At 46.0% G+C, this 24,334-nt stretch overlaps 2 protein-coding genes across 2 annotated transcripts; both read left to right on the forward strand.

Annotated features, from left to right (window-relative positions):
* The first annotated feature begins 671 nt into the window (after positions 1–671).
* On the forward strand, positions 672–986 carry LOC116900645 (cytochrome c, somatic-like). Its single transcript, XM_032902355.1, has one exon. It carries the CDS (start codon positions 672–674, stop codon positions 984–986), a length of 315 nt encoding a protein of 104 aa, XP_032758246.1.
* A 960-nt stretch (positions 987–1,946) lies between these two features.
* Prnp (prion protein) lies at positions 1,947–17,110 on the forward strand. Its single transcript, XM_032904254.1, has 3 exons — positions 1,947–2,030; positions 4,234–4,331; positions 15,109–17,110. Exon 3 carries the CDS (start codon positions 15,119–15,121, stop codon positions 15,881–15,883), a length of 765 nt encoding a protein of 254 aa, XP_032760145.1. The 5' UTR covers positions 1,947–2,030; positions 4,234–4,331; positions 15,109–15,118; the 3' UTR covers positions 15,884–17,110.
* The last annotated feature ends 7,224 nt before the right edge of the window (positions 17,111–24,334 follow it).

Consider the following 24,334-nt stretch of genomic DNA (forward strand, 5'->3'; position numbering starts at 1 on the left):
TAGCAATTTATATACATGGCATGGGAATATGTTATATGTGTATGGGGCTGTGTGCACATATACATGAGGGCACATGTCATCCTATGTATGGAGGCCAGAGGTCAATGTCACGTCTTCCCCAATCACTGTCCAGTGGTCCCTGGATTCCAAACTCAGGTCCTCATGCTTGGGAACTGACCCAGCGCCCTGATTCCTAACCCCCTCCTCTTTTAAACAAGGTTTCATTATGTTGCCTGGGTCAGCCTTGAACTTGAGTCTCCTGCCTCGACTTCTCTGATTGCAGGTTTTCACCTGTCCAAGTCAGCAGGCATCTTGAACAAGAACATCATTTCCCTTAAGCTGCTTCAGGCGGTGTTCATGGGGGCTCTTAAATGCAGTGTATTTTTCCTTTGGACACAGTAAAAGCAAAACGAGATTAAACGAGCTGGACACGGTGGTACATGTCAATAATCTGAGAACTCAGGAAGCTGAGGCAGAAGCATTGCTTTGAGTGTGAGGTCAGCTTGAACTACTTAGAAGGTAGACCAGGCCAACTTGGGCTAAGAGACTCTCTCTCCAAACATAAAGAAAAAAGGGAGGGAGAGAAAAAGAAAGGAAAGGAAAGAAGGGAGAGAGTGGGACATCTAAGAGCCTGAATGTTGGTGGTGTTGACCACCCAGACTGAATTTAACATGGGTGATGTTGAAAAAGGCAAGGAGATTTTTGTTCAGAAGTGTGCCCAGTGTCACACTGTGGAGAAGAGAGGCAAACATGAGACTGGACCAAACCTCCGTGGTCTGTTTGGGCGGAAGACAGGCCAGGCTGCTGAATTCTCTTACACAGACTCCAACAAGAACAAAGGCATCACCTGGGGAGAGGATACCTTGATGGAGTATTTGCAGAATCCCGAAAGGTGCATCTCTGGAACAAAAATGATCTTCGCTGGAATTAAGAAGGGAGAAAGGGCGGACCTAGTAGCTTATCTTAAAAAGGCTGCTAATGAGTAATTCCACTGTCTTATTTATTACAAAACAAATGTCGTATGGCTTTTAATGTATACCATAATTTAATTCATACACCAAATTCAGATCATGAATGGCTAACAATGTTTTTGTTGGACAGCCTTGATTTAAGTAAAACTGACCTGTCATAGGTGGACATGATCTCTTTTAAAGTAACACTTCCAATTGAATACATGCTATCACTGCTCTCCCTTTCTCAAGATAAGACTGGACTTAATTAGTAATGTTTTACTTTCCATAAATATGTGGCTGTCACCTCAAACCTATTGAGTGTTTTTATACTTAGATTTATATAACTGGGTCTATGAATATGTTTAAACACTGGGAAAATTCTATCACTGTCTCAGAAACAAGAAGACTCACCCGTGCTTCACTGGCCTCTGACAGGCAATGCTAAACACCAGGAAGGAACTATTCTTGACATTGCTGTTTTAATTAGAATTCCCTACATCAGTGATGCTGCCTTTCACCACTGAAAGGCATTTACTGTGGTCTATGTATGATATCAAATAAAGAGTATTTAACACTTCTTTATAGTTGAAAAAGAAACGAAAGAAGGGAATCAATCGAGAATGATAAACCAACATTCAATAGCCAATATACTTTCTAAGCCTCTAATTCTTTTATAGTTTATGGAGAAATGTCAAAAATCTTCCTCTTTACCAATTTCTTGTTACCAAAGTTCCACGATGGCTTTTTCTTTCCGTTAGGTAACCTTTCATTTTCTCGACTACCCATTATGTAACGGGAGCGCTGGGTTCTGGATCAGTCTTCCATTAAAGATGACTTTTATAGTCTTCGAGAGTCGTCACAGAGTGCTGACACTGGGGTGGGGGGGGTACGGGGGGGGTTAAACAGATAACAAGCATTTAAGCCAGTCGGAGCGGTGACTCATCCCCCCGCGAGAAGCCATTGGTGAGCTTCACGCTCCGCCCCTCGCCCCGCCCAGCCTGTCGGGTCCCTCACCACGCCCCGCTCCCCCGCGTTGTCAGAGCAGCAGACGGAGTCTGAGCGTCGCGTCGGTGGCAGGTAAGCGGGCTGCTGAAGCCAGGCGTCAGCGAGCATTCAGCCTTCCTCCCGTCGACAAGCTCGGCCTACTGTGCCTCTCCGGGCCTTGAGGCCGCGGGGCTGGGACTGGGGTTGAGCTTGGCTAGGAGGTGGCTGTGCACCCGCTGCTGCGCGACTCCTGGAGGGACCGAATCCCAGGGCAGCGAGGCCCGGAGCCGAGCCTGATTCACAGCTCAACATCACTGTGGGGGATGGGGGGTGGGGGGTGGCATCTTTTAACTGCCCTGTGCTGTTTTCTTCTCTCTTTGTAATAGCTACAGGGAACATAATTTCACCCCGTGATTCCACCACGGTCTCATCCGTTCTCAGCACCACACTCATTGCTCCCTTGCTCAGTTTCATACTCAACGCAGCCATTCGCCTTCACTGCCCTGCCTAGGCGTTTTCATGTTGTCTTATATTCTTTTACTTTGAATATCGTGGTTTAATAGCAGTTGCCGGTGTGCTGAATTCCTCATTTCCTTAAGAGAAACTCCTGGGAGGATGGAATTAAAGACATTGCAAATTTAATTATACCACAAACAGGAATCAAAATTTTGCATTAAAATGCCAGACATCTTGAAAAATTTAACTATTCAATAAAAAAAAAAAAGGAACTACTTTACCTACACACACATCCGAGCGCTTCAAAGAGTCCAAGGAAATAGAAAGCTAAGGGATGATTTGGGTTGTATTTGAATCTGACATGAGCTTTCCATATTATTTATAGCAGGGACTGAAGGATGAGTCATTTTCTGAATAAGATGCAAATTAAAGCAAGTTTGTTGTCTTTACATCGATTAAACAGACAGAGACGATGACAGCAGCAACCCTAACCTAGAGGTTGTCTGAAACCACCGTGTTCAAGTTTGTGGCCCTCCTTAAGAGCTCGACTGGCTTTACAACCAACGTTATGACTTGGCATTGCCTGGGGTTCCTTTTATTTATTCCTTTCTTTAAAAGACTACTATTTTATGAGCATGAGTGTTTCGCTCCACAGAAGCATGTATACAAGCCTGGTTCTGCGGAGGTCAGAAGAGAGAGGTGTTGGAAGCCCTGGAACTAGAGCTAGGGATGATTCTGTGAGCCCCTGCCACAGGGGAGCTCAGAACCCCAATCCAGGCTCTCTGGAAGAGCAACCAGAGCTCTTAACTACTGAGCACCCCCCCATCCCCTCTCATTCACATTAAGAAAGGAGAAAACTGCTACCCATGTCTGGCATTTATTTCAGAGATTAACTGTGCAAAACTCGATGTTGAAAGTATACTATTCTGTTTCCCATTCACAGTTGATGACACTGTAAGTCAGTAAGGGCTTTTTTTGTTTGTTTGTTTGTTTGGTTCCTTGGTTAGTTTGGAGTGTGCTTGTTTGAGAGCTCAATAACAGGCTTTTGATATGGATATGTAGCTGGAATTCGCTATGTAGACCAGGCAGGCCTCAAATTTGTGGCAGTCCTCCCTGTGATTCCCCAGAATGCCCTGGTACAGGCATAAGCCTGTGCCCAGCCGTAAAACAATCTGGTGAAGTATTATTAGTTGCGTGCTGTGACCCAGAAACCCCACTTCTGGCAATTCACCTGCCGTGATGGAACCAACAAACAAAGGGCTAGGGGAGCCATATGGCCAACAGTTACAGAAAATTAGATCCAAGGGAAAAGCAACCTAAATGTTTAACAGCCGAGCAGCTAAGAAACTGACAGGCTCGTGAGGGAGCTGTAGCAATCCCGAAGAACAATCTTCATTTTAGACTCCATGTTTCCCTGGGAAAAACAGAGTCAAAGTACAGGTTAGGAGACCGAGGCTCTTCTGGACCCATGCTGTCCTCTGAAAAGCCCAGAAGAGCTATAATGGAAGAGCTCAGAAGATGTCTGATCTTGGCTTTCTTTATGTTTGTGGCTGTATTGTTTCCACTAACAAACAACCAAAAAAAAAAGTTCACAGGCTTCTTTCCTTAAAATACTGGGGATTGAACCCAGGGATAGTTTTTTAGTGTCTAAATTAACATGACCATGCCCTGTTTGCCTTTTTGGAGTATGTTTGAATCTGCCCTTATTTCCATTCTCAAATACTGCTCCATTTTATATGACTATTTAGTTTCAGCTTGATAATTTGCATATGAGATTAGATCGTCTTTCAGTTCTCAGACTTATTTATCAATTCTAGTTTTTCTTTTTGTTGTTTTAAAGGACTCCTGAATATATTTCAAAACTGAACCATTTCAACCCAACTGAAGTATTCTGCCTTCCTAGCGGTACCAGTCTGGTTTAGGAGAGCCAAGCCGACTGTAAGTGCCCTGTGAATCATGATGGTCCTGTGGGTCGGGGATTGAAAATCACCAACTGTCTGGGGAAATGGGGGCCAGAAAACTAAGGAACAGGCTTGCTCCAGACCAGATTCCACCTGGTAATGTGGGGCCTGCTCCTCACTGTACCCTGTTGTCTTGTAAAGTCAGCTTGATTCTATGGGACAAGGGTCACTGCTTTCTCGAGGACTGCTGGGCCAAGGAACTGTAAGAATTTTTAAAAAAAAAAATAATAATAGAAAAGCATTTTTATGCCAAATCTCAACCAAATAAGAAAGGCAGAGTGAAGGGGTTTTTGTTTGTTTAGTTTTTGTTTGTTTTTTAATTATGGCTTTTTCTTTTGTTCTTGGTTTGAGGGTTGAGGTTTTTGGTTTTGCTTCAGTGTTGGTTTTGAGGCAGGGTTTCATATGCACAGGCTGACCTGGAACTCCCTGTGTGCAGCCTTGTAGTCCTGTGAGTTCTGAGCCAAGTCACTACACCCAGCTACTTTTTCTGAATGTTGGTTTTAACTTTCCCATTCCATTCTTGAAAGGCATCTGTGAGCTCCTGCATGATAAATACTTAAAAATATACATCCGTATCTAAAGCAGGGATGGCTACAGCGTCATAAAGCAGTGCATGGCAGGCATTAGCTCTTAAATGTGGAGAACTGCTGTTCCCGTGTGTTAAATAGCCCTCTGCCCGTTGCTCCTGCAGTGTTGTGCACTTACCTCAAAGGAGCTGCATCCTCTTAACAGGAAGTGCAAAATGTTGAGTTCCGGATGACCTAGCTTTTCCAGGGAGGGAAGGAGGGCGGGCAGTCAGGCAGGCGGGCAGACGGGCAGGCGGGCAGGCGGGCAGCAGGCTCCGTGGGAGGCTTTTCCAACCTCTCCCATTCCATCTTTAAATACTTCCAGGATGTCCTGGGAGGATATCTGATGTTTTTTCGAAAGTTCTTAAAGTAGCTCTGATCGTGAGTCAGCTTAGGGACCCTTTACTCCATTTAATCCAGAGATGGGCCTGAAGATACTGAGGCCCTGAAATGTTTCCCATTGTCTTTCATAGCTTGATCCATTTCCTTAAGGGTCTGTGACATCAAATGATAAGAAATGAATTAATTATACTTAGCACAGACAGGAAATTTCCCCCCAGGGATGGAGAGTAGAGGGTGTATATGTGTCTGTCTGTCTATGTACATGTGTGTGTCTGTCTTTGTGTATTTGAGTGTGTGCATATTATGTCTGTATGTATTAGTGTATGCATGTGTCTCTCTGTGTGTATGTGTGTGTTATTCTGTGCTTCTTAATTTAACAGATTAAACTTTCAAGTTGTTCTGAATCTCGGACCACTGCCTTACAGAACTGCAGAAACTAGTCAGTATATATGGATCTCAGCGGCAGCGTCTTATGCTGCTACAACTTCAGGACAGGTTCTTAGCCGCTCTACCCCTTGATGCCTGTGTGTTGCAGGACTAGAATAACTGTGTGGCTCGCAGACCTTTTGTACCCTCTCTCTGGTTCTGTAGCTGCACATGTTGCTCCTGAGAGCAGAACCCTGTGGTGTGTGTGCAGGTTTGTGTAGCGTTGGACCAGGTATGCGCTGGATTCTCATACAAACATCTCTTCGGGTCTTAGGGGTTTTGTTTGGGGTTTTTGTTGTTTGTTTGGTTTGGTTTGGTGCCAGGAAGCAGTTTCAGAGTTTCACAGGTACCAGACAAATGATCTAGCATTGAGCTAAATCCTCGATCCAGTCCCTTTTAGGCAGACAAGCAGGGAAGACTGACTGGGTCTCAGCCCAGTGTGGCCTCCAACTCTTTGTAGCCAAGACTGGTCCTGAGCTCCTTATCCCACTGCCTCCACCTTTCAGTCGCTGGGACTGCATTCATGGACACCACGCCCTGCAAGTGTCACTGCACCATGTTTCCTAAAGTCCTCTGAATTTGGATAAAATACTGTTGACACTGGATTATTTGGAGAGAGTTGCAGTCTCTTCTTATATCAGTTTCTAAAATCCATTAATACATGTCTTTTGCTTTTCCTAGTATTTTTTAAAAATATTCATTTATTTACTTTACATATACGAGTACACTGTAGCTGCCTTCAGACACAGCAGAGGAAGGCATGAGATCCCATTACAGATGGTTGTGAGCCACCATGTGGTTGCCAGGACTTGAACTCAGGACCTTTGGAGCTGAGCCATCTCTCCAGCCTCCTCGAATTTTTAATATCTCAGCAAAATTGTGTAGCTTTTCTCAGTAAGTCTGCTGTTTATATTGAGGCTGAACCCTAGATATTTTGCCTAGCTATTTCTTCATGTCACTGTGAATGGGATGTTTACCTCACTGTCTTTAGATGCAGCCCATTTCAAAGACTGCCATTCTAGTGAGCTCACTTTTCCCTGCCACCCAGAGGCCTTTCTAGGTGATTTTCCATCATTTTCATGTAAGAAATCACAGCTCTGTAAGCTCCTAGAACAATCTAAAAATGGCAATAGGCTTGATGCTGTCCTCACCTTAATGAAAACTCTCTTGTACTAGGATTACAGGTGTATGCCCCCATTCCTAGCTCTCTGCTTTTTAAAGTGCATATACTAGTCATTCAATAAAGATATATTGAATGGATTCATTCTAAAGTCACTCTTATAATTTATATGTTAATGGGAAGGTGCCCATTTCCCAAAGATTTTGAGTTCATAAAACAAATATAGTGTATAGTTACTGACCCTCTAAAGCTTTCTCATGTCCAACCTACAGCTGCCACGTTGGGGTGGTTATTTATTTATTTATTTATTTATTTATTTATTTATTTATTTATTTATTTATTTATTTTTAAATGCTGGCACTTGAACCTACGGCCTCACACATCCTAGCCAAGTGCTCTGCCCACTGAGCTACAACTCTACTTTGTGGCTGTGTTTGTTGCTCTACTTTGTCGTTTGTTCAATAAAGACCTGTGTGTCTTTATTATCAAATGACTTTTAATTTTATTTCCAAAGTCCACATGTTCTAGATTTATTTAGTAAACTATTTCTTACAAAGACAATAGTTTGTTTTGGAATTCTCTCTTCCTCTGTGGTTTGTGTAGTCACTAATGTTTTCATTCTCAGTATCCATTTATACCACTCGTGTTCTCCCGCTGGCTGTGTGGGCTCCTGGACCCCCCACCCCGTGATTCCACCATCTTGACAACATCCAACCCCCCTTTTGTTTTTGTTCTCTCTCTTTTTATTCGTTGGTTCCTAAGGACTTTTAATATGCTTATGCACCCATTGGCTCTCCCACTACGGCGAGTTAATGGTTTATGTGTTAATCATTTCCTCAGAGAATTGATGTCTGTCTTCTCGTGAAGCTCTTTGTCCAGCTGTAATGTTACAGACACCATCAGCGCTGTGCCCGTTAGCATATCGTACGTGTTCTGTCAGCTTTGCTCGTGGTGGTTCTTCGTAGCATGGAACGAGCTTTCTTGGTTATTTAAGTCATCAAATCCACCCCTCTGGTTTTGCCCATGCCTTGTGTCTCCTCATCTGGAAAACCGTCCTTCACCTTCTGGCTCACAAAGGCATTCATCTGTATTTTTATATCATACACATGCACACACAGACATGCTCGCTTGCATGCACACATACATGTACCATAGACACACACAATAGGGGGCAACAGGAGGACACACCTTTTTTTTTTAACATATAGTTAATGTACATAGTACTGAGTTATGTAAGGACATTTCCTACGCTGTAGAATGTGCTTCAGCCATGCCCCTGCCTCCCAGCCTTCCCTAGACAGGTTCACCAGCCAGACGGACAGTATTTTGTGTACCTATGTAAAACCTGGGAACCACATGTGAGAGAACACATGCAACATTTGCCCGACTTCGTTCATCTGAAATGATGCTCTCCGGTTGCATCCTTCCCTCCAAATGGCATGGCTTTGCTGTTCTTTATGGCTGAAGCCCCATTGTCTTTATCCCCTTCTCTGCTGATAGACTCCTAGGTCGGTTCCATGACTTAGCTTTCAAACACTAGCATGCAGGTGTCTCTGACGTGCTAACTTGGAATCCTTTGGATAAATACCTAGGTGTCGCTAGGTCACGGGGTAGAACTAGTTTCAGTTTTCTACGGAACCTATATATATTTCTGTGGTGAGGTCTAATTTACAGTCCTTACACAGTAGTGTGTAAGGATTCCCTTCTCTCCTCATCCTTGCTGGCGTTTGCTATTTGTCTTAAGGGTAGACATTCTAGCCTGGATGAGATGGACTCACTGTGTAATTTGGATTTGCGCTTCTGTGACAGCCAGTGGTAACTGAACACTGTTCATATGTTTATTGACCATTTGTACTTTGGAGAACTATTCTTTTCAACGGCCAATTTATTGTTTTATGTTTAGAGGTGGGTCTCACTGTGTCATCCAGAGCTGGATTAAGGTGGTGCACGACCTCCCTAACTCACAGTTAGGTCTGTGGTCTGTCTAGAGTCTTCTACTTTTGCATTTGGGGTTAGGGATTCATTTGGTTATTTCTCCAGTTTCCCAGGACCATCAAACCTTTCTTCCTTATTGGTTCATGGTACCCACTGATATATCAAGTACTTTCGTAAAATGTGTACATGCTTCTGTATTTAGCTTTATTCTGTCGATCTATTTCTGAATGTTAGTGGCTTTATGGAATTTTTTTAATGGTTTTATAATATGATTTAAGTCTGGTGTGCTACATTCTGCCCTCCTTTTTTTTTTCCTTTAAGGTTGATTTTTTTTAATTAAGGTCTTTTTTTTCCATGTAATAAATATGTCTTTTTCCAAGTGTGTTTATTAGGTTATTCAAAAAAATCAACCTAGAGTTAGAGTTTTGAATTTCTGCCATATAAAGTCACTCTTTATTTAGTTTTGTCATATCTAGATATTTTACAGTTTGCTTGCTACGTGGATATCTATTTTTTTCTAGTTAACTGTGGCTGGTGTAGAAATGATACTGCTTTCTGTTTGTTCGTTGTGGTGATTTAAGTGAGGTGTTCCTGTAAATCTTAGGCATGTGAGTATTTTGGTCCCAAGCTGGAGGCTGTTCGGAAGGATTAAGAGGTGCGACCTTGCTGGAGAAAGTGTGGCCCTGGAGGAAGGGCTGGGAGGTTTCCGAAGACTTTTGCCATTTCCAGTTCGCTGTGTCTGCCTTCTGCTTTGGGATCAAGATGTGAGCTCTAGCGACTGCAGTAGCGCCACGCCTGCGTGCCTGCTGCCAAGCTCCCTGTCCCCCGTGATGGCGATGGGCTCCTACCCTTCTGCATGGCGTATTGTCACAGCAACAGGGAAATGACACCCACCCTGTCCCCTGCAACCTTGCGGAATTCTGCAGTCGTTGTTCCTTTTACCTTGTCTGCAGGATTTTTTTGAGACAGGGTTTCTCTGCATAGCCTTGACTGTCCTGGAACTTGATCTATAGAACAGGCTGGCCTCAGTTTAGAGATCCACTGCCTCTGCCTCGCAAGTGCTGGGCTTAAAGGTGTATGCCAGCCACCCTATCTCCTGTTGTGACAATGTTCACTGAAATGGCGCCAGTGTGACCTCTTTTCTTCTAGTTCCTGCACCTGCGATTTCTTCATCTTTAAACACGGCATCGGCACCTTGAATCCTGTGAGCAGTGGAAGTTCTTGTTTCTAATCTGCCTCTGCTCTTAAAAGGAATGTATTCAAGGACCATTCGCTATGTGCTGTGGTTTTATTATGATATTTATCAAGCTAAGGAAATTTCATACTGCCTACTGATCAGGAGTGTTCTTAGTGAGAAATATAGTTAATGACCTTTATTAAGTCCTTACTAAAATATCTTAGATGACATCACAACACAGCCATGAACTCAGAAATCTAATCTTTCTTCCCAGCAACCTAATGAACCAACGACTGTTTGCAGTGCTGGGGCTGGACCCCAGGCAGATACACTGCCGTGAGCTACATCCGCAGCCCAGGAACTAGTCACCGGGGTGGTCCTATTTTTAGAACAAGGGCTTTGAATTTAGTATTTAGGCCCCCTTAGGCCTTGTGTAAGGTCTGGGTCCTTCTTTAGAAATGACTTTGTATAGGAATTTCATGATTAAATGATTTTTTTCTTGTTCTCATATGACTTTGAAATGATCCTGTCTTGATATGTTTTATAATTTTCCAACATTATCCATCACTCTCAGTACTGGCAAACACGGCTCCCATGTCCTGTTGTGTGTATGGGGACAGCTCCCTGGCTGACATCCAGTTGTTGCCTGTTCCTTATCCCAGATGCTTGAAGTTCTCGACCCTCATGTTGCTTGACAAACATCAGCGTAGCCAAAACCAGATCCCTGGTCCACCTCCCTCCAGATTGGATACTTTCCATGTTCTGTCCATGTCACTGCCCAGTCCAGAAGCTGGGCTCCCAGACAGTCTTTCAGTTTCTCACCATTTACACATCAGACACTGTGTTCCCCCCAGAGGCTGCCCACTGAATCTCGTGGTTCTGCTCCCATTAGCTCCCACTGCAGCAGCCTAAGACTCAGGCTCTGTTCTCCTTACACAGTCACGCCTAGGCTTGAACACAAGTACACAAAGTCCCTGCTTCACGACGAATGTTCCTTCTGAAAAACAACCCAAACTCTTCAGTCAGAGCCAGTCAGAGCCTTCACAGTCTCTCTTAAGGTCAGCCATAGATCCAGCATCCTGATGGGAGTGGTGGGTAGCACTGACACGGCTGCCTGTTTTCTTTCTTTGGGACTAAAAGGGATGCTGTACTGTTAGACCAAGAATGGCAGGTGAAGTCTGCCCTGAGGTCTGCTTGCCGTGCACGGATGGCCCTGTTACCTGACCTCTCCTTGCCTTTCCGCTGTACACCTAACAGCTCCGGTTCAGGTGTCCTCAGATCTGCCAGCGTCCTTCTAGCCCCGCCCACCTCCACTCTAGCTGCTGTCTGTCCCCATCACCTTCTATGTCCTTATTCCTGTGTGGTGTCGTTTCCCACTCCTGACTCTCCAGATCACACAACTGTAACTTTTTTCCTTTGTACTGCAATAAACAGATACCAGGACAAGTCGAGGCAAATGCTCTTCCCCTGAGCCACACCCTTGGCTGGGATCTGTGCTGCCTTAAAGAAGCATATGCAAAGCCCAACGCAGTATGCTTCCCAGCAGCCTTCTCACCCATTTCAGATAATACTGCGTCTTCAGCCAGCCCTAGCCAACCACAGTGCCTCGCATTGAAATAAGTGTTTGCTTAATTCAGCAAAACGGTAAAATTAGCTGGCCGTTGTAAAAAAGAATGTTTTGTAGATTTTTAAAAACTTTTTCCTTCGCCATCCATTGCAAATACCGATTCCTAGTTGCTCATTGGCCACGTTTCTGTAAAGGCGCTTCCGTTGTCATTCCGTCTGCTGCTCAGGCACTGTGGGGGCACTGCTATAAACAGACCCAAGACTGCCCTGGAGGAGCCTGCCCATGGTGGAGAAAATGGGACAGTAAGTCTGCAGTAACTCCTGCATCAAGCATATTTCTTGCTCTGGAAAGAAGCAGGGAAAGAAGATGGGAGAGGGATGCTATAGGAGCCAAGACCCAGAGGCGGGACCCACTTGTGGGGTTTATGAGGGATGCTGGTTTCCTAGTGAGCTTAGATTCTGTAACCCCATGACCTTGTAACACTTCTACCCCGATCTTTTCATCTCCCCTACCTGGTGAAATCTTAGTTTACACAAAACCCCAGCTCCCTACAAACGATTTCCTTCCTTCCCAGAACCTGATGGCCTATGGCAGCCAACCCTTTCCCCTTCCCCTTCATTTCCTTTGTGCTGATTTCTTTCAAAACTAGCCCATCTGAAAAGGCGGCAGGAGGTGGGATCCCAGCCAATGAGGCAGAGACATAGTCACCACCTGCGTTAGGATAACGCACACGGGAACTTCTAGCTCCGTGCGCTTTCTACAGCTCTGCTTCAGTTCTGGGCGCACTTTTTTTTTTCAAAAAGAAACCACCCTGCCAAACTGCTCTCACTGCTCTGTGCTCATCTGTTTCTTTGTGTAATTCGGAGGGGATTCTTTGTTTCTAACAGGTTTAAGCAGGCCGGGGAGAGGGAGTGAAGCCAAATCCTGTGACAAACAGGCAGTGTGGCCAGGACTTTGTATTTTAACCTGAGTGTAGATTGCCCCCTGGGGAAGCAGTACAGCGTGACCGTGGTAACAGGAAAACGCAAGATAAGAGGAGCTGGGCAGAGTTGGGGACAGTCAGGGAGGACAGATGGACAGCCGTGGGAGGATTCACATGAGCAGTAGTGGAAGCACCAACCAAGATAGTAGTGTTGAGACCGTGAAAACCCAACGGGCTTAAGATTCGCTGTACAGATAGAACTGAAAGGGTTTGCTAATAGTTTCATGTGTGCTGAGACAAAGAGAAACTCTAGAACTTACAGCTAGGTTTGGCTCAGTAGCATGAATGGAAAAGTGGTTTACATAAACATCCTTTAGACTGAGAGGTTGATTGATTGATTGATTGATTGATTGGGGTTCTGGGGATTGAACCCAGGGCCTCACACAAGCTAAGCAGGTGCTCTATCACTGATTCCTTCCCCAACACTTATACTGAACTTTCAATCCTCCTGTCTCAGCCTACCATGTACTGGGATTATATGGGTTTACCATGAAGTCCAGGATAGACTGAGACCGAAAGTGAGGGGACAGTCACATGGAGGCCAAGAGCTGGGCTATGAGAAAATGGGGACCAGGGAACAGAACTGAAAGGCTCCAGGCTGGAACTGTGGGAGCGTATATGCCCCCTGGCCTCCAGTCTGACCCCTGACCCTCACTAGAAGAAACTTCCAGATTCCCAGCTGGTCTGGTCTGGTCTGGTCTCAGTCCTTTATTCTGGCTTGTGTTTTCTAAATCAATTTTGATTCACTTCCTACAGCTCTTGCTTTTCAGTGATTTAAGCAGAAATAGGAACAGACTGTTAGTGATTTCTTTACTAGTTTTTCTCATGTACACCATACAATTTAACTGAAAAAGTAATTTTCAGGGGCTGGAGAGATGGCTCAGTGGTTAAGAGCACTGACTGCTCTTCCAGAGGTCCTGAGTTCAAATCCCAGCAACCACATGGTGGCTCACAACCATCTGTAATAGGATCCGATGCCCTCTTCTGGTGTGTCTGAAGACAATGACAGTTTACTCAGTTATTTATATATAATAAATAAATCTTAAAAAGAAAAAAGAAAAGTAATTTTCTAATTTTTTTCAATGTGAAGACATGTCAGTGCTGGAAGCAGGACTCACGAGAGTGTGACTGTGTCGCCTTTTAGGTTTTATGGCTAACTGGCATTTGGGGATGTATGTATTGACCTAGGTAGGGTATGGTAATGTTACTCAGTAGTCCCTGTTTTCTTTAGCCTCTGCCCTTGGATCCTGGCTCAGTACCCAGGGTAAATGAGATCACTAAGCTGAAAGGAGGCTATATTTGATGAAGGCACACTTGTGACTTGTAGGTGAGGCTGTTCAGTGTGTTTGTTGTTTTCTAAACTGTACTGCCCGTTCTGTACCAAAAATCAGAAGAAAACAAACCACTCAAATATTCATACTAAGCTGGTCGTAATGGTACATGTCTGTGATCTGAGTACTGAAGAGGCTGAGGCAGGAGGATTGCTATGAGTTCAAAGCAAACCCAAGCTTCAGAGCGAAGCCCTACCCCTACCCCCACCCCGAAAAAAGGCATTCATGCTAAACTCAGGCTTACACACGTGAGACCACCACACTTCTTGAGAATGCAACTAGATTTATCTTGGCAACCCAGTGTGTCTGTCTCTCTTGTCTATGGAGAGGGTGAGGAATTCTCAAGTGAGCCTTCCAAACCCTCAGTGTTTCCTGTCTCTGATAAACCTAGGCTGGAAATTCCTTCAAGGAGATCCTTGGCTTTAGTACACTCAGGGGACGTTAACTCCTTCACTTGACAGCTGTCCATTGCGTACTCCTCTGTGCCAGGCACTAACCTTGTCCATAAAATGAAACGAAACAGAGATTCTTGCTTTGGTTTGGATTTTGAGACATGAGCTCTAAAACCCAGACTTTGTAGAACTCATACCTCCTCCTTCAGCCTCTACCTCCCAAGTGCTGAGGGCACCAAAGTCACTTCCTTGTGCCTGGCTTTGGAGAGAGTTAGTCCTCGCTCCAGGGCTTACTGAGTCAGCTATCTTCAAGTCTTTGCTCCTGATGCAGCCACTCAGGAGTCCTCCTGACTAGACCCTGACTCAGTCCCCTGTGGTGTGGTGTGGTGTGGTGTGGTGTGGTGTGGTGTGGTGTGGTGTGGTGTGGTGTGTTACTCAGGACGGGTGTGTTCACAGATCCACACAGCTGCCCCGCAGGTGACGTTTTGAATTCTGGTGAATGAGGTCTACATCTGTGGATAAAGGTTCTCCTCCATGTATGGCTCAGGCCCCACAGGACCCTGGCTCCATTAGAGCAGCCTTCTGAGTATGGCTCAAGACCCCACAAGACCATGTCCAGTTCCAAATGCCACCGCATTGTCGAAGCTCAAAGCCATGGCATTAACTCCAATGTGGTGTTTCCCAGACCAGATGTAGTTTACCAACTGGGGTAATTCTTGTTTTCAGGGAACAGAGTGAAACATTGTCAAATCTGTCCTAAGAGGATGAGAATGAGCTGTGTACGTCTGACTTACTTTTCTCCTAAAGGAGAAGCCACAGGGGGGCTGACACCGTGACTTGCACACATTTGTTCTGAAGATGTCTAGGAGCTTCAGCCTGAGTGCTGGACACTGATGCCTTGTTCTTCATTTCACAGATCAGCCATCATGGCGAACCTTGGCTACTGGCTGCTGGCCCTCTTTGTGACTACATGTACTGATGTTGGCCTCTGCAAAAAGCGGCCAAAGCCTGGAGGGTGGAACACTGGTGGAAGCCGGTACCCTGGGCAGGGAAGCCCTGGAGGCAACCGTTACCCACCTCAGAGTGGTGGTACCTGGGGGCAGCCCCATGGTGGTGGCTGGGGACAACCTCATGGTGGTGGCTGGGGACAACCTCATGGTGGTGGTTGGGGTCAGCCCCATGGCGGGGGCTGGAGTCAAGGAGGGGGTACCCATAATCAGTGGAACAAGCCCAGCAAGCCAAAAACCAACCTCAAGCATGTGGCAGGGGCTGCTGCAGCTGGGGCAGTAGTGGGGGGCCTTGGTGGCTACATGTTGGGGAGTGCCATGAGCAGGCCCATGCTCCATTTTGGCAATGACTGGGAGGACCGCTACTACCGAGAAAACATGTACCGTTACCCTAACCAAGTGTACTACAGGCCGGTAGATCAGTACAGCAACCAGAACAACTTCGTGCACGACTGTGTCAATATCACCATCAAGCAGCATACAGTCACCACCACCACCAAGGGGGAGAACTTCACGGAGACCGACGTGAAGATGATGGAGCGCGTGGTGGAGCAGATGTGCGTCACCCAGTATCAGAAGGAGTCCCAGGCCTATTACGATGGGAGAAGATCTAGCGCCGTGCTTTTCTCCTCCCCTCCTGTGATCCTCCTCATCTCCTTCCTCATCTTCCTGATCGTGGGATGAGGGAGGCCTTCCTGCTTGTTCCTTCTCATTCTCGTGGTCTAGGCTGGGGGAGGGGTTACCCCCCTGTAGCTCTTTCAATTGAGGTGGTGTCTCATTCTTGCTTCTCTTTGTCCCCCATAGGCTAATACCCTTGGCAGTGATGGGTCTGGGGAAATGTACAGTAGACCAGATGCTATTCGCTTCAGCGTCCTTTGATTGAGTCCATCATGGGCCAGGGTTAACACCAGGCCAGTAAGAATATAACACCAAATAACTGCTGGCTAGTCGGGGCTTTGTTTTGGTCTACTGAGTAAATACTGTGTAACCCCTGAATTGTACCCAGAGGACATGGTGACAGAGACACACATAACTTAGTATAGGCAAAGGGTTCTACAGCCAAAGAAGCCACTGTGTGGGCATGGCGCCCTGGAAAACAGCCTCCCGCCTGGGATATCTAGAGCATCCACATGTGGAATTCTTTCTTTTCTAACATAAACCATAGCTGATTGAAGGCAACAGGAAAAAGAATCAAATTATCCTACTGACGTTGAAAGCAAACTGTGTTCATTCCCTAGGCGCTGGAATGATTTTTAGCCTTGGATTAAACCAGGAGGTTTTGACTCTGAGGAGAACCAGCAGTACAAAAGCATGGTCTCCTGTGATGGGAGAGGTGGTTAAGGGACAAAGGCAAGACCCCTGCATTTCTTCATTTCTGTCTCATAATTATCAAGAGCTAGAATTAGGTCGTGCCCTAAGTTTCTGTACTCGTATTTGAACTGGACAACAAAGAGACAATCTTCAAATTCTCTTGGGCTGCAGAGGAGAGAAATAGGCTCCATTCCAAAGTGGAAAGAGAAATTCTGCTAGCATTGTCTAAGTAAGGCTAACTTTTCCTTAAATCGCTTTGTATTTCCCCCAGCAGACATCACAACCCTGTGATCGTTTCAGCCTGCACCGCGGGTGTTCTGTGTAGAATATATAAATATAACTTCAAGCTTAGGCCTTCTATTTTAAAGCATCTGAAGTGTGGAACACACTGGCCGTTCCGTGCAGTACTAAGTGTGACCCTTGGGCTTTCAATGTGCACTCGGTTCCGTATGATTCCAAAGTAGAGCCCTAGCTGGTCTTCGAATCTGCATGTACTTCACGTTTTCTATATTTGTAACTTCGCATGTATTTGTTTTGTCATATAAAAAGTTTATAAATGTTTGCTATCTGACTGACATTAAATAGAAGCTATGATGAGCACGTGTGGGGTTTTTCTCCTTCAATGCTCCTGGCCCTGTGTTTGTCACGAGGGTGGCTTGGGCTCATCTGAGCCTGGGAGTGGCTCATTCCACACCCTGTCCCTGATGGGCCTCTGATAAGGAGTCTTCTCATTTCCACTGACTTTGCATTTTCCCTTAAGTTGTACTGAGTCCTGCAGAAACACAGTAGTACTCCCTGGGGAGGGAGGAAGACTGGGGAGTAGGGCTTCCCCACTCCAGAAGAGGTTTTTCTGTTTTTTGTTTTTTTCACTGTGAATCAGTGGTTTTGCCTACATATATGACTGTTCAAAAGATCCCCTGGAACTGAAGTTATGAATGGTTGTGAGCCACTGTGGGGTTTGGGACTTGAACCAGGTACTTTGAAAGAACAGCCACTGGCCTTAACCACTGAGCCACTGCTTCAGCTCCAGGGAGAGTGTTTGTTTATTCTGAATTCAGATTCATTTTCTCTCTCCTCCCTCCCTCCCTCCTCCCTCCTCCCTCCCTCCCTTCCTCCCTCCCCATTTGTTTGGTCCATGCCGTGGTGATTGAGCCCAGGCCCTCAGACATACTGAGCTACACCTCAATCTGTAATTTTGAAATCACGTTAGTTTTTCTCTGGACTTGAACTCAAAGCAGTTCTCCTGCCCCAGTCTCCCTTGTGTTGGGGTTATAAAGGTGAACTCCCATGCCCAGCTTAGACATAAATGTTCTTTTTCTTTTGAGACAGGAATATCTATCTCTACAGAGCCCTGGCTGTCCCGGAACTCACTCTGTCAAACAGGCTGGCCTCGAACTCACAGAGATCTGCCTGCCTCTGCTTCCTGAGTGCTGGGATTACAGGTGTGCACATCTTAGAAATAGATTTTCTCGATTAAAATAAAAATTTAAGCTCCGAAGTGCCTGGTTTAAGCCCTCATAACTCAGGCTTTGCAATTTCAGGTTTAACCTTTTGGCCCAAAAGGCCACACTTGCAATTCACTCTGAATACCTGTGTCTATTGCAAGGAAAGGCCCTGGCTCACTGTTCAGGTGTCCGTTGTGGGGAGGCACCAGTGCAGCCATGTGATTGCTCACCGGGTAGGAATTTTCCTGAGCAGCTGCCATGTACAAATGCATAAAACCTGAAGTGGTGATGGAAACCACAACGTTCCATCCCACAGATGGTCCAGCTGTGATAGCGCCACCTGCAGGCCTATGTAGGTCACCCAGCCCTGCTGGGGAAAATCCCACTAGGAGAATTAAGGCAGTCCTGATAGTCATGGGCGTGTAAGAGAGCTCACAGTGGGCAACTCCACCAAGCAGGAGAGAGGCCTACAAAGACCTAGGCAGGTGCTCTTAAGGTCGGGGAGGAGTACACAGAAGGCAGTAGGGGGTGGGAGGGCTTGTGGGTGTATTTCAGTGCTACTAGATCAGACAGCAGTATAAGGTGGCAGCTTGGACCAGAACTGGTCTTAACCACAGTGGTTCACCTGCTCCATCGGACAGGATACATGTCTGTCTGTAGATCAATCACAAAACTATAAACAACGCAAAATCAAAAGCTTGACTTAATAGAAAATGTCCCTCAGAGTCAGTCCTTAACGAAAGTTCTTACAATCGCTCTCATGCTACCTTATGGGCATTTTCCTATTTAATTTAGAAGTAAACTCTTCATTCCCTGGCAATCACAGTTTCCTCAGCCACTCTACTAAGCAAGACATGACAGAGTGAGCGATTGGGGCCGCCACCCAGCTAGCTTGCCTTTCAAGAACTGCAAGTTCTTTTTTTCTTTTTTCTTTTTTCTTTTTTTTTTTTTTTTTCAGAGCTGGGGACCAAACCCAGGGCCTTGCGCTTGCTCACTGAGCTAAATCCCCAACCCCAAGAACTGCAAGTTCTACAAAAAGATTTTTCACTTAATAACCAATGCTAAGAGAATAACGAATGCTAGGGAGACGGCTCTTCCAGTGCTTGCTGGGCAAACACAAAGGACCACTCAGTCCCCAGAACCCACGTTTAAAAGCCAGGCAAGATGGCGTTCACTTGTAATGCAGCAAGCACTGGGGAGGTGGACTTACCAGCTCGCCAACCTAGCCTACTCACGGAGCTCCGGACCAGTGAGAGAGCCTGTCACAAAAGTGAACAAAGATGGACGACTCCTGAAGAGTGACACCCAAAGTGTCTAGCCTCCACATGCGCACAGACATGAACACACCCACATAGTTTTCTTTAAAGAACTTAAGTAAATATGACTGTCCACCCCGTCTATCCCCAACAGTGTGTTCTAGAGAATGGCCAGGGACTGCCTTCCTCCCCTCCCCCCTTCTCCTTCAAGGACTTCAAAGTGTCCTCTGCCTTTGGAGGGAAACAGTTCTGTACTGCTATCTACTCCACTACGAGCCTTAATCCAGGACCCCAGCTTTTCCAGGTCTACAGCCTGACCCGGCCAGCTGACCCGATCAATTTGTGATAATTTCCATGTACACCAGATGACCTCTTTGGCTGCCCAGCACTCTACCCCACACTGGGCTTGGGCTACTCTGGCCTGTTTCCATCCTTTGTGTTCCTGTGAGTTCTACCCACATTGTCCGGCGAAACCACCATCTGCTGGCTCTCACGGGTTTGGTAGGATGCCTCTTGAATGGAGCAGGGCTCCTCGAACTTGAATGTGCATGCGAATCTGCTGGTCCCAATTCCTGGGTCTTACAAGTTCCTGAATGATGCTGTGTTGAACCCATGGGCCACTAGCACAAGGCCTTGTGTGTCCCCACACTGGAAACTGCATCTGAAACCCCTGGAGAACTCGTTATACAGAGTGATGGGTCCCACCCAAAGAGTTTCTGACTCCTGAGACCTGGGATGGGGCCTGGAAATTTCCAACAAGTTCTGTTGCTGATGTAGACATTATGCAGAGAAATCTGCCCTTCTGGAAGACCAAGAAACCGAAGGCTGCCTGGCTCTGACATACTCACAAAGCCAGAAAGAAACCAGGTATCTATCTGGGAGTACTGTCTTAGAAGGAGAGAACTGGGCAAATGACAAAAGGCATGTGGAGGCATGGTGGGTGAGTTCTGCAGTGTGAAGGCCATGAAGCCCAGCCCTAGTCCTGAGGTTCGCCATTAGTGAGAAATCTTAGTTAATCAGGGTGGGAACCATCCCACCAATGCAGGCTTCTCAAACTCTCACCAAGGCTAGTTATACACAGGGAGACTGCAGGCCTGAGGTGAGCTCTATACTTCCCAGAGTCTGTGAGGTCTGCAAGTTCCCAGGTGATAAATGACTGCTGATCTGAAGACCGGAAGCTGAAAACCAAGGTTGGAGTCACCGATACTCCTCAAGCCTTGGACAAGTCAACGAGGGAGGGTACAGAACCTGGCAAACATGTCTTAGGCTCTCTTGTTTCTTTTGTTTGTGAGCGTGGTTTATGATAGTGTGATGGTTTGCATATGCTTGACCCAGGGAGTGGCACTATTAGGAGGTGTGGCCTTGTTGGAGGAAGTGTGTCACTGTGGGGGTGGGCTTGGAGACCCTTCTCCTAGCTGCCTGAGGATACTCAGTCGGTTCCTGGCTTCCTTCAGATGAAGATGTAGAACTCAGCTCCTCCTGCACCGTGCCTGCCTGGATGCTGCCATGTTCTCACCTTGATGATAATGGACTGAACCTCTGAACCTGTAAGCCAGCCCAATTAAATGTTGTCCTTTATAAAACTTACATTGGTCATGGTGTGTGTCTGTTCACAGCAATAAGGCCCTAACTAAGGCAGATAGGATCTTACATATCCCTGACTGACTCATGGAAATCTTCCCACCTCTCAGGCCCACCTACCCTCTATTACTTCTAAGGAGTTTCTCACAGTCAACAGAATTAGTGTCCTCCTGGCATGGATTTCAGAACTGACTTCATCAACCAACTTCACTGGCGAGCTCTCCAAGGAAGACCCAGACTCTCTTGTACATTCGGTCTCTTGGACCCTCAGGAGACTCACTTTCTCTGTGTAAGTTACCCACAGGTCCTGCAAGGGAACAAGGAAGGTGACATCCGGGGCCATGTGGTTTCTCTAAGATGGATATGGGCCTTGTGGATTCAAGAGATATACGTGAGACAGAGAGTAATTTCCTGTTCAGCATTATAGCTTCTAAGGACTTCCGGGGGTGCTGCCTCAAAGTCAACATCCGGCGGAGAGGGCCCTGACTCTCATCCCATGAACCCAGGACTGATTCTGCAGCTGCTGCTTCTGAGTCCAACACTTCATGGTACTCGGGAATTGGGCCTTGGAGGTCCATTGCTATCCCACAGGGCCACAGATCACACTTTTTCTGAGACACTGGCTTCTCCGAAACATTCTAGGATCCAACCTTGAGCCTTGGCATACACTGAGTGCTTGAAAGGTTCCCTGCAGGCTCCTCTGATCTCGTCTTTTCTCCAGGTACCAAGGATGCTGGAAATCTCTGCCCAAAGACAGGTCTCTTACACCTCTTATCTGTCTGTTCTTTCCTTGGTGGACTTCACCTCGTGAAGATTTGACTCTGTGTCCTACAGATGGCCAATGTTTGGCTGTGAGGGACAAAGAGACTCGGAGAAAGCTTAGGTGTGTGAGCTAAAGTGTTCACATCTGTGAGCTCAAGACCCTTCTACAGGATGCAATAAGATAGGGGGAGGAGGGATGGGCACAGACTAGGGGCCTTCCTTAAAAATTCTTTCTCTCAGTCCTGCAAATAACACAGGTTTTGACAATAAAATTATTACTTCTTACAAAGGCCCCAAATCATGAAAATAATTTTAAGTTCTCCTTTAGGATGAACTGGTTGTGTTGCGAACCCAGCGTACCTCTCAAACCTAGACATAAGTGGGTCTTCACACTGGTACCTTCGAGCCAATCCAACCACCCTAGACAGTCACTCCTCACCTTCCCAGGGACCTTCTTGGTGACCCTCTAGATGGTGGCCAGTGCTACAGAAATTTCTTACAGCCTACATGTTATACTTCCCATCGCTGTCATCAATGTCTGAAAGATAGTTGAATGGAGGAAACGTTTGCTTTGATTCAGTTTCTGAAGTTTCAGTTCATGGCCACTTGGACCCATTGTTGTGCAAAGGTCACGTGGGAAGGACGCTCACTCACCTCCTGGTCAGGAAGCAGAAAGAGAGGCAGGCAGGAGCAGGCCAGGAATAAGCCCCTCCCCAGACTCACCCCCGGGACCAACCCTCTCCTCCTGACAGGCCTCCCATTCCGTGTGACATGTTAACGGATTAACCCATTGACGAGGTTGGTGTTGGCATGATTCGGTCATCTCTCAGGGATTATATCCACAAGACAGGAGCCGCCCCCTCGACACAGGAGCCTTTTGAGGAATACTCCATGTCTAAACCCTGACAACCTACCTTAGACTGTGAGGATCCCACTGGCCCCAGCCACTCCCAAGGGGAACTTGCTGACACTGACTCTGAACTCTGACCTCAGAGCCAATTTGATTTTAACGTTGCACTAAAGCATATTTTAAAATTTAAAAATATATATATAGTATTCTCATGCAATAGAACGTTACACAGCAACTAAACATTGTGCTTCAAGAGCTGAAGGGGCTCGAGACCCCTTATGAACAACAATGCCAACCAACCAGAGCTTCCAGGACCAAGCCTACTACCCAAAGACTCTACATGGACTGACCCTGGGCTCCAACCTCATAGGTAGCAATGAATAGCCTAGTAAGAGCACCAGTGGAAGGGGAAGCCCTTGGTCCTGCCAAGGCTGGACCCCCAGTGAACCTGATTGTTGGGGGGAGGGTGGTAATGGGGGGAGGATGGGAAGGGGAACACCCATAAAAAGGGGTAGGGGGAGGGCTTAGGGGGCTGATGGACAGGAAACCAGGAAAGGGAACAACATTTGAAATGTAAATAAGAAATACCCAAGTTAATAAAAATGGAAGAAAAAAATTGTGCTTCAAAAACGCTCATTACTCAAGGAACTGTACATAATACATAATATAATGTAAAGTATAAAAATTAAATTAGATTATGTATATTACATTATGAAACTCAGAGTACAAATGTATAAATACACATATATAGATATGTATTTTTAAGAACACGGGAAAGTAGCAGGAATAAATTTGTCGGTGGTAGTTACCACAAGATGGTGTGATCTTTATTTCTTTTTGTACTTTTTCATATTTCTAAACAATATACTGTGGTGGCTGCTTTCATGTATCAAGGGGTTCCCAGATTAAACATTAATCTGAGGTGTCTATGGGAGTGTTTGTAGGTGAAATTAGCATTTAGTTCAATGGCTGTGTGAGAATGTTCCCACCACTGTGTATGGTCAGCTTTCAAGCCCTTGAGGCTCGGACTAAAACAAAAGCGGGGAGGAGGAGGAATTTGCCCACTTTGCTTCCTCCCTCCCTGCATCATCTGAGTGTCCACTTCTCAGTCCTACAGCGGGGGTTTACACCAATGCTGTTGGTTCCTGGATCTTTGGACTAGAAACCCTGGCTTTCCCGGCTCTTCAGTTAGAAGAGAGCAGATCATGGGATGTCATAGCTCCTTTATTATATGAGCCAGTTTCTCATAACAGATCTCTCACATGAACACACACACACACACACACACACACACACACACACACACAGACACACACACACACATTCCCATAAGTTGTGATACTTTGGGCTCTGTTTCTCAGATCTGTCTTTCACAATGAACAAATAATACTTCTGCAGAGAGAAGATTAGCAACTGTTCTAATACCCAAAGAGGAAACCTTATCTTGGCCCACGGCCTTCAGGGATCCTGTCTTTAGCACTGATTCAGTCTTGTCCCTGTGCCACGCCCTTGTCACATCTGGCCTTATTAGGTCCTCACAAAGGTCTCCAGTTTAAAAACCTGACAGATGATGGACTCATCTGTCACGTGTCCAAAGGCACACCATTAGTTCTCCCAGAAATATACTATGGAAATGCTTTGTCACTGGTTTACTGTGGCACTCAGGAATCTGGCACAGAGGTCACCTTCTTCCTGCAACGGGCTTCCCTCTGTGCATGTCTGTGTCATAGTCACCTCTCCATATAAGGACGTCGGCTTTGTTTGGATTATGGTTCACACATATGACATCATCCTAATCACTTAATCTCTCCTTCACAGACCTGATCTCCAAATACAGCCACATTCTGAGGTACTAGGAGTTAGAATCTCTCCCTATACATTTGTGAGACCACCATTCAGTTCTCGACACCGTCTCTTTGTAAGCATCCTC

Source organism: Rattus rattus, chromosome 5 (genome assembly GCF_011064425.1).
Source record: "Rattus rattus isolate New Zealand chromosome 5, Rrattus_CSIRO_v1, whole genome shotgun sequence".
NCBI classification, from domain to species: domain Eukaryota; kingdom Metazoa; phylum Chordata; class Mammalia; order Rodentia; family Muridae; genus Rattus; species Rattus rattus.

Coding starts and splice junctions, on each gene's coding strand:
- LOC116900645 (XM_032902355.1), top strand. CDS start 672: ATGGGTGATGTTGAAAAAGGCAAGGAGATTTTTGTTCAGAAGTGTGCC.
- Prnp (XM_032904254.1), top strand. CDS start 15,119: ATGGCGAACCTTGGCTACTGGCTGCTGGCCCTCTTTGTGACTACATGT.